This window comes from Otolemur garnettii, unplaced genomic scaffold (genome assembly GCF_000181295.1).
Source record: "Otolemur garnettii isolate 467f Iridium unplaced genomic scaffold, OtoGar3 scaffold00022, whole genome shotgun sequence".
Taxonomy (NCBI): Eukaryota; Metazoa; Chordata; class Mammalia; order Primates; family Galagidae; genus Otolemur; species Otolemur garnettii.
Window position 1 is genome coordinate 1967615 of NW_003852417.1, and position 10298 is coordinate 1977912.

General features: G+C 48.2%; 1 protein-coding gene across 1 annotated transcript in view; it reads left to right on the forward strand.

The window, feature by feature from the left end:
• ASAP2 (ArfGAP with SH3 domain, ankyrin repeat and PH domain 2) overlaps positions 1–10298 on the forward strand; it is a 185598-nt gene that overhangs the window by 95371 nt on the left and 79929 nt on the right. The window contains exon 4 of the mRNA XM_023511806.1: positions 10096–10170. Coding sequence (XP_023367574.1) covers positions 10096–10170 — 75 coding nt within the window. The remainder of the gene's footprint in view (positions 1–10095; positions 10171–10298) is intronic.

Genomic DNA, 10298 nt, shown 5'->3' on the forward strand with positions numbered 1-10298 from the left:
TCTCTCTCTCTCTCTCTTTTTGAAGACAAAAGTCTTACTCTGTTGTCCAGGCTAAAGTGCCATGGCCTCAGTTCAGCTCACAGCAACCTCAAACTCCAGGGTTCAAGCAATCCACCTGCCTCAGCCTCCTGAGAAGCTGGGACTACAGGCACCTGCCACAACACCTAACTAATTTTTTCTACTTTTAGTGGAGATGGAGTCTCCCTCTTGTTCAGAACCGATCTTGAACTCCTGAGCTCAAGTGATGCTTCTGCCTCAGCCTCCCAGAGTACTGGGCTGATAGGTGTGAGCCACCGCATTCCACCACCTCTAATGTTTCTTGTTCCACGGTGCTATGAACTGAAAAACAAGATGGCATGGCTTGTTAGACTTGTATGCCTTGTATGCATATTAGGAATCCATAGGCTGTGAGTGAGGAATTTGAAGTGAGGCCTTGAGGGCTGGGGCTTCTCTGGGGCGGGCAGGGGTAGAGTGTACATAGATGGACCTACTGACAGTCACTTTGGGCACTTAGACACCTCTGCCACTTAGGTTTTAATATGGGCTCGTTTATAGTTCGAGATTCCTTGTCTTAAGACTCAAAAGACTTCAACACTGTGCTACTTTCTATGCTCACAAATACCTAACCAAAAATGAAAGCAACATTCTTAGTTTGATCAAGACAATGAAGAACAGTAAGATTGATGTCAGAGATCTGTGTTTTGGTTGTAGCACAGCCATGTAATTACTGTGTTTAAATTGTATATTGGCACTGTTTCTTTTAGGGGTGAGCTGTGCTACCTCCTTATAACCACCATGGTACATCAACTTTCAGTGGTCAGAGAAAATGGGGAAAACCCTAGTGGGAGAGCCAGGGTAGCAAGGCCTTGGATGTGGGAAGTTCACAGAGCAAGGACAGAGTAGGTGCCTGCTGAGGGCTGTGCACACTCTGGTGCCCACTGAGTGGGACACTGAGCTCTGATAACTCCTGTCTGGGTGGGAGACGCGCAGTACTTGCAGTGATGGCCCTGAAGGCCGCCGACAGCCCCGTGGGGCTCTGCAAGTGCTGCCTGGGAAGCAGGGAGCAGGGACTCCAGTCTTGGGCCTTGGAGCCTTGGAGCCCTGGGGGTGGAGGTGGGCAAGGAGCCTGCAGGCTATTAGGAGTGCCCTTGAGTCCACACAGCAGGACTATGAGGTTTAGAAACAAAGGTCTTCACAACTTGTCTAGGACATGCTGTTTGTGTTTGAAAGTATTAATGAACTCACAGGAGTTTGTTTTTGTCATGGTGTTTTCTAAGTTGCTAGCTACTAAGAGGAAGACTGCCATGATGTAGGGGACCTCAAATTAAAAAAAAAAAAAACCACCATTCGAGGGATAATGTATATAGAGGCTGGAGTATGGGTGTGAGTGAAGGCATAGGCTATGAGGGGCAGGAGCCCAGCTTAGGTGACTGTGAGGCCCCAGGGCCTCTTTCCTGACTTTCTGTGAAGGCAGAAGTCAGGCTGCAGTGCGGGAGTAGACTGTGAGTGCTCACTCTTCCGAGGAAGGATTGGTGAGAGAAGAAGAAAGCCAGGAGGGGGTGTTTCTAGGGCGAGAGAGGCTTGTGCCTGTTTCGAGACCCCAGGGAAAGAGCTGGTTGCTGGATGAGGCTGAAGAGAGGGATTGTGAGCTACGGGGACCAGGTGTCCTCCTATCACCACCTCTGGGCAGTGGGCTCAACTAGGAGTCAGGCCCCTGCTTCTCCGAGCACAGTCATCAGTGGGTTTATATAAATGAATCCAAAGTGTGCTTCATCGTGTACATTCCCCTGGCACTGAGAATTTTGTGATATCTATTAATTCCTTAAAATGTAAAAGTGAGCAAACTTTATCCATGCCTGTGTAATCCAGGTCCTAGTTTACAGAGCACTTAACAGAGTTTGCTTCATTGGCACCCCAGAGGCCCTGGCCTCGCACTCACAGAGCAACATGGGAATTGCCTGGGCCTTCTTAGAAATTCAGACTCCCCTGGGCCTGCTGCGTGCCCCCACCCTCTTCTGTTCAGGTACATAAGGGCCCCAGGTGATGAATGGGCACACGGAGGCTTGAGAAGCTGCTGTAGAGCAGTGGCCCTCAGGTGTGGGCTCTGGACCAGCAGTGCCTGGAACTTAGTAGAAATACAGAGTCAGCCTCAGTAGCAAATTACAGTTCTCTAGCTTTAGTCCATGAGTATCCGCTGGGCAGTTCGCGAGACCACCTTGTTGGGCTCCACACCCAGAGTTTATAATTCCACAGGGACCGGGTAGAGCTTGAGACTCTGGTTTCTAGTATGTTTCCTGGTAGCGCTGACTGCTGGGGCAGCCAGCCCAGGCCAGTGTTTTTGACTTTTACCCTCAGGGAGATTGAGACTTAGGGGTGCCAAGCTCTAACTGAGGCCAGAGAAAGTACTTTCTTGGATTTTTGGAGGTAATAAAATTTCAAAAAGTGATTTCACTCCTGGTTGATGGCTTCACTAAATATTTTAACATCACATGCGTTTTGGAAGTACGTGTTGCCGGAGCCCCAGATTCTCCTGTGCGGCGCCCCCTGCCTCTGTCGGAACCGGCCTTCTGCAGGTGTCAGTGCTGTTATAATAAGGTAGGCCTGATGCATCACAGCTCATCATTCATTCTAGTGGAGAAAGGAAGGAGAGCTCATTTTCTCTCCACTTAGAACTTGAAAGATGAGAGCAGGCAACTACAGAAGCAGCATTAAGAGCAGAAACCAGGTCAGCAGTTTCTCTCCTTGTTCTGGTGTGAAAGTTGCCAGCGTGTTTTTGGCAGCTGGTTGGTTTTGATCTTTCAGTTTGTGTTAAACACTCAAGATCACTGTGGGCTTCCCCCCTACTTTTTAATTAAACACAGAGAATTATCAGAACAGCTCTGCTGCCAAGGAGACAGGACCAGGTGCATCTGTTCAGGAGGACCCTCTGTGAGTGCTCAGGTGGGACTGCGTGTCACATGCAGACACTTACACATGCCACCAAAGACTTGAAGAGGATGCTGACTAGCCTAGGGGAAGTCTCTCTACTTAAACTGAAAGTGAAAGTAGCAGAGGTCGTTTTCCTTCCCTAAGTTCCCTCCTGTGTGTCTGATGGGCTGCTTTGTGTAAAAGGAGCTAGAAGGACCTTTGATGAGCCCTAGGTGGCACCAAGTCCTCAGTCCCCCTTCTGGCCTGACGCCATGTCAGATGTGAGCCATTTGCCCACAGGAGGGCAGAAGACTCTTTCATAGGGAAAACACAGGAATTGGTCTAGCTTCAGAGCTCCCAGCCCAACTCTGCTGGGAAAAAGGATGACTTAAGCCTCTCTTTGTTTCCATGTCTGCAAAATGGGGATAACAGCACTGACTTCTCAGTGTGGTTGGAAGGAGTAAATGAGATTACACGGCTGGGTGCTGTTAAATGGCTTGGTGGCCTATGCAGACCTAGTACCTTCTGCTTCTCCATAAATTTTCTGCTGGGGTGTCCATTCTTGCAGATAAGCTGCCTTTGGGAAGACCACAGAGAACTTGTTTTTGAACCTGTCAGCGTCCTTCTGTCCCAGGCCCTTGGTGTTAGCAGCACCCGCTGCTGGGAGAGTGCTTCTACCCGATGTGCGCCCGCCTCTCTGCTTTGCTTCCTTCCTACTCTGCTCAGAGGCCCTGCCCACGATTTGAAAGAGTCCCCATCCCACAAATAATCCTGTCATCTTTTTTTGTGATATCTTTAGTAGCCCCTAAACTGGAAAAGACTTAAATGTCTATCAACAGTTGTATGGGTGACAAATTGTAGTGTATCCATACAATGGAATAGTTTTCAGCAATTAAAAAAAATGGTCTTTTAATTTGCAGTCCCAACAAAGGACCTCAGTCCTAACTAGTCCTATTAGTCCTGTAGTCCTAACTAGGCAAGAAGCTGAGGCAGGAGTTGCTTGAACCCAGGGCTTCCAGTTTACAGCGAGCTATGATCGGGCTTTGTACTCCAGGCTGGGTATCAGAACAGGATTCTATCTCTAAAAAATAAAAAATTAAAGAAAAGAGAATGCAGTATTGATACAACAACATGAGCAGCAACAAGGTGCTCAAAAGTGAGTCTCAAAGTAATTGTGCTCAGTCTCAAAATAATTATGAAAGGCACCAGATGAAAATGAGTGTGTACTAAATGATTCCGTGAACTGCGTCGACAGCTCCATGTAAAGGAGTGTATACTGTGTGATTCCACATATTGCATATACAGTGTTAGAAACTGCAGAGTACTCTGTGGTGACAGAGGCAGATCAGTGGTTATGGGGCACAGGAGATGGGTGGGGGTGAGGACCTGGGCTTGCAGCCCATCTGGGGTGATGGGACACATTCAGAGTCTGGATGTTGGTGATAGTTCGTGGCTGTATCCACATGTTGTCACTCTCATTGTGTGTATGTCACTTCCATCTCCCTAAAGCTGCTAAAAACCTTTTAAAAGCCATTCACTGCTGGGCGTGGTGGCTCACACCTATAATCCTAGCACTCTGAGAGGCCAAGGTAGATGGATCACCTAAGCTCATGAGTTCAAGACCAGCCTGAGCCAGAGCAAGACCTCATCTCTAAAAATAGCTGGGCGTTGTGGCAGGCACCTATAGTTCCAGCTACTCAGGAGGCTGAGGCAAGAGTATCACTTGAGCCCAAGAGTTTGAGGTTGCTGTGAGCTGTGACAGCACCGTACTCTACTGAAGGTGAGAAAGTGAGACTCTGTCTCAAAAAAAAAAAGCCATTTATCAAAAAGTGTTGCTGATCAGCAGGATTTTTTACATTGGTGGAAATGGTTTATATGTACCTTATCGAGTATAAGTCATCACTAGCCACTCATGGCTGTTGAACACTTGAGATGTAGCTAGTGCAGCTGAGGAGCTCAGTTTAAATCGTTTACATGTGACAGGCACACATAGCTAGTGTCTGCCTAAGGGGCCAGCACAGGCTCAGAGCCTCACGTCCTACTCCACACTCGGGTCCTAGGACTTGGGCTTCCACCTCCACAGGTGACGACTGGAAGCTTCCAGAGCACTTGAAGGTCATTTCACCCACATCCTAGCTAAAGTAGCTGTGGCAGGAGGATCCTGTTTTGGGTCAGGCTTCTGGTTGACTCCCTTTGGGCACAATCATTTGAGCAAACAATACTCACTAAGTAAAAGAGAAGGGGCTGCATGGTAGGGGGAGCATCAGTAGCAGAGCATCTGGTGACCAGCGACCAGAGAGCAGGCAAGGTGACCTATGAGTGGGGGAAAGTGACAGAGCTAGAGGCGAGGAATTTTAAGACAAAACAAGCATAGTTATTATGAAGGACACTGTGAAGACATGGCTAATTGGCTGGCTCTGTTCCCTCCCCTCCATCTCCTGTCTTTGTTTGCTAATCAGCTGTGACATTAGCATAATGATTTTGTACTTGATATCTAATAGTCCGGGCTGCCACCTGCGCCACTGACTGAATCATTTCATTTCTACTGGTGAGATCACAGACCTTGGACAACTTACTCATCTTGTCAGACATCTCCAGGTGAATTCAGGAAGAGAGCAAAGACAGGAGGGGGGGGCGGAAAGGGAACATTGCTGTTTTAAAACATTGCCTATTTGTGGGTCCATAGTTAATAGCAGTGATTTAAGATTAATAATTGTATTAATCTTTGTATTCAGGTTGTACTTGCTGTTTCAAAAAGCCATTTTACATCACGTATTTGTTAAAAGTAAGTTGGAGTGTAAGAGAAAGCCCAGAGCTTGCTTGGCACTAAGGAACAGATTCTGGTTGGGTTACTCCAGGATAATTTAATTCTTCCCTTAGATCATAAAAATTTCATTACTCATAAATTGAGGCTGGAGCTGCCTGAGCACAAGGGATGTGCAGTAATCTTTTTTGGCTGTGGTTTTCATCTCTTGTGGCCAGCTGTAGGCCCGAGGCTGCCCAGACACAGCAGAGGAGCAACAGCTCAGAGCCTGGCCATCCTTCATGCCGTGGGGCACACCTGGCCCAGCAGCTGCCAGAGTGGTCATTTCCGGGAAGTTTTCCTGGGAAGTTCTCCCAGGTCTTGAGGCCTGTGTGCTGTTGGGGTCACGCAGAAGGCACATGGGCTAATGGCTGCAAGAATGAATGCTGTGTTAGTAAAGCCATGATGGAGATTCTATTTATATTTCTCTTATAAGAATTTCTTGTAAGAAAACCCTGGCTTTATTGAGGAGCATCTTACAGATGGTAAAACTCACCAATTTCAAGTGTGTAGGTTGTCGATTTCTAGGAAGTCTACCAAGTGGTTTGACCATCACCTTAGAGCAGTTTTAGGACGTTTTCTCCCTGCTGAGGTCCTTGGATCCTCTTACAGTGGAATTAACTAATTCCACTCCCCCAGCTCAAGGCAACCACTGCTCTACTTTTCTGTCTCTATTGCAATAATTTATTTTCTGATTAGAAAAGTAATAGTTTCCTATTTGGGGTAATTTGAATAACTCCAAAGAGAGAAACTGGCTGTAAATGAAGCCAGAGCCCCCTTGGTTGACCTGACCCCCCAGCCCTGCTTTCCAGCTGCTGCCTCCTGCATCAGCACCGCAGCCCACCGTCCAGCCTGTTCCTTTAGCCCAGGTCGCCCCACCCCCATCTCATAAGGCAGACCATCCTCTGTCTCATGTCCCCCACGCAACGTGATTTCTCTTCTCTCAAATTCCAGTGTTTTCCCCATGGTTCTCAGAATTTTCACCGAGTAGTTCACTTAGATACAGGGGTTTTCCCCCCTGTTGAACCAAAGGGGAGGACCCTGAGGACTAAGGTCCCCTCTGCTCCTGTCTCCTAACTCCTCTGTACCTCTCCAGCTTCCTCTCTGCTGCTATCCCAGGGCTCCGTGAGCCTCCTTTGTAGCAGCCATTGAAGTTGTACTGTTGAGTGTCCCGTCCGCCACTAGACTATGGGCCCTGTCCCCAGCATCCAGCGTGCAGGGTCACACTCACTGCTGAAACAAATGAAGACTGAATGCAGGCTGGCCAGTGTGTGTGGGTGTGCACAGACGGTTCACTATTCTCCACTTGAATGTTTTGCTGTAGGTACCAAAGCTTGCTTTACCTCTTCTCACCCTCACGTCTGCTGTTAGTGTCTCAGTTCTTATTTCAATCAAATAATGGATAATCTCAAAATGAACAGAGAAACCACACTGTGCTGATGTTCTTCCCTGCTACAGAGAAGCTCATTTTCCCACTCACTCAGGCATACGGTCATGCTCACACACACACACACACACACCCTTCATGAAAGACCTACCGGGATTATTCTTAGAAATGCGATTTTTAATGTGTGGGCACCTGAATCTTTTCCTCCGCCAGCTCATCTCATAGCTGGGTGGTGCTGGTGTCTCCCACTCAGCGTGCCACCCTAAGCACCTCTGCTCCTCTGCTCTGGGCTGTTTGGCCAGCCCTTGTCTTGCAAGTGCCTTATCCCAGATGGCATAGTGTTGGCCCCTTGCTAGGCAGTGTTCAGGACTGAATAGACCTGTGCTGATGACTCTGAACGTGGCCTTTGGGTGACATGTAGATGAATGGGCAGCATCTCACAGGTCAGTACTGGTACAATTGCCCTTATTCACAGGCCCACATTGACTGCTTAAAACCAAAGCCACCGTTTCATCACCCTTCACCAGTGAGGCACCATAGGTGTCTGTCAGTGTGAAATATGCTACTGTGAGGTGTGTCTTAGAGTTTTTATTTTTGGTGTGTTTGTGTGTATTTATTGATCCTCTGAGAAGGCAAGCATTGTGTTTCATTATCTTTGTAGCCACCTGCCGCTGTCTGTAAAACAGACACTCAGTAAATAATCCCGGATGAGTGAGTGAGTGAAGCACCCGTGTTTTTGCTGCAGGACGTCTGCTTTAAAGGTGTTAATAGAAGCCCCTGTAGATTGTCCCTCATGTGTTAGATGGTCAGAAAAGTATTTAGTATATCACTTTATTCCATTAGTGTTTTTCATTACTCTGGGCCGAGCCCCATGTGAAGAGCTGTAGGGGAGGGAAAGTGTTATACAGGGGGATGCTGCCCTCCAGAACTTGGGTGTGAGATGGACAAGATGAACAGAGGAGAGAGGCTGCCAAGTGGCTGAAGAAGTGTAGGAAAAGGAAGATATTAGAGGAGTGTGGGGAAGGAGGGGTAACTTTCTGCTGTGGAGAATGGGGATGCTCAATGGATGGAGAAGGTGGTGTTTGAGGGACTCCAGGTGGATGGGCCTGCGAGAGCAGTGGGGACGAGGGAGGACGCTTCAGCTGGACGCAGCAAGTGGAGCACAAGCTTGGAATCAGGGAAGCTGAGAGCGGGGAGAGTAAACCTGGCCGAATTTGAACATGAGAGTGTCAAACAAGGAAGTGTAGTCTTTATTTTGAGACATGACCTCAGGTCTCTAATATAAAGAGTGAAGGTGGAGTGGAGGAAGCAGAGACAGGGCAGCAAGGCCCACGGAGACCTGGATGTGAGAACGGCACACAGGGATGTGGAGGGGGACATGCTATGTGGAGTGTATGCCTGACAGCTGGGCGACTAGGTGCTGCACAGACAGCCTCCATGACGACTCCGAGGGGCCAAGTGAGGGGGTTTACAGGAATTAAGAGCTGCAAGAAGCAGGGCTGGTGTGGCAGAGGGACGTTCAGTAAGTGGGGGTCTGTGGTGAGACCTGCACTCCTCCCATTTCTTCCGACCCTGGTGACAGTGGCAGCCAGGTGCGCTTGTTCTTGTACATTATTCACCAGCATAGCCGGTCCTCGGTCCTCGGTCCGGTCCTCGGTCCTCGGCATCCGTAAGACCTTAAACCGAGCTTTTCAGTATTGCAGAGTTGAGCTCCTGAGGCTAATCCTAGCAAGGTCAAGCTGATTACGTCATACCTTGGAGGAATGCCAGGGACAGGAGGAGTGTTGAGTTGTTTAACCCTTAAGTAGAAGTTACCCAAAACAGCCCCATCTCAGATGATAGTTGTGAATCATTTACCCGGCAGACGTGGTTGTCAGTGCTGGCATTATTACATTCCTTATCAATATTTTTAAAGGGAATTTCTGTCTACATTTAAAATTTCAGTATGCCGAATAGTGTATGGAAATTAGATCCCATATTGCCTTTAAAGTGGTGCCTATGGTTTTGTCATTTAAAGTAATTATACTAAAAATAATTTTTTTCTTACTTGATTGTAAGAATAAATGTGCAAGGTCCCAAAATCCTTTCTTTAGTCTGTCCCCTTTAGGGCCTGTGATCTGGGTGCAGGCAGCCCAGAGTGGCACTGAAGACTCTGGGGCCCTGCAGCCGTACGTTGATTAAGGGAGTGATCTGAGCCCAGGGAAGTAGGGAAGTAGGTCTTGAGCTCATTCTCCACTTGCACAGGGAATCTTCCTGTGTTTGTAGCTGAATCTGTGAAGGTCCTTCCGGCTCGAAGCCTTGCTTCTCTCCCTGACCCACGTCTGACTCTGCTGAGTGGTCATGGTGGCCATTGAAGTCATTCAGCTTTTGCTTGGGGAGAACAGGGCCCCTGGGCTCTTACCCCTGCTCTGTTTATACCCTTCCTGAGCAACCCTTCTCCTTCATACCCACCACACACTGTCACAGACGCCCTCACCCTCTGTCACACCCACACCCCACACCTACTCTCACGCCCTTATACTCAAGCCGACAGTCACACACCCTCCCTGCCCGGCATTTGCCCTCAGCGCTCCCCCTTCTGATTCCTGTGTGAGGAGCTCACTGCAGAGTCTGGGCTCTCCGGCCTGAGCACAGACCCTGGCGTGTGTGGGCTGGGCAGGGCGCAAGGCAGGCAGTGGGTATTTCCGTTTATTCCAGGCTTTTGAACGTGATTCTATCATTGACTGTTTTGAAGTATTTTTCTTCAAACTACATAACTTGGCAATAGGAGATAATTATTGCAAAAAAATGTACAGATCTAGTCTTTTCATTGGTTATATATTCATTTGTAAGATCAAATCATTACAAAGAACTCAAGACTGAATAAGGTGATCATACCTGCACCGGCCAGGTTTTAAGTGGAGTTAATTGTTACCAAATGTTCTTTCCAGCATCTTTGCTGTCCTTCCCTCCCATTAACAAAGAGGTTGAATGAGAATATTCTGCTTTTGTTTTTCAGATTCAGAATATGAACAACATAATCTCCTTCCCTTTGGACAGTTTGCTGAAGGGGGACCTGAAAGGAGTGAAAGGGGTATGACACGGAGACTGTCACATGAGGGCAGCGTTTCCATCGGGCAGAGTCACGGGAGCCTGGCCTGCTGGGCCGGCAGCCACTCCAGTGCTTTCTGACTGGGACCACAGCGTGGCAGTTTGTGATCC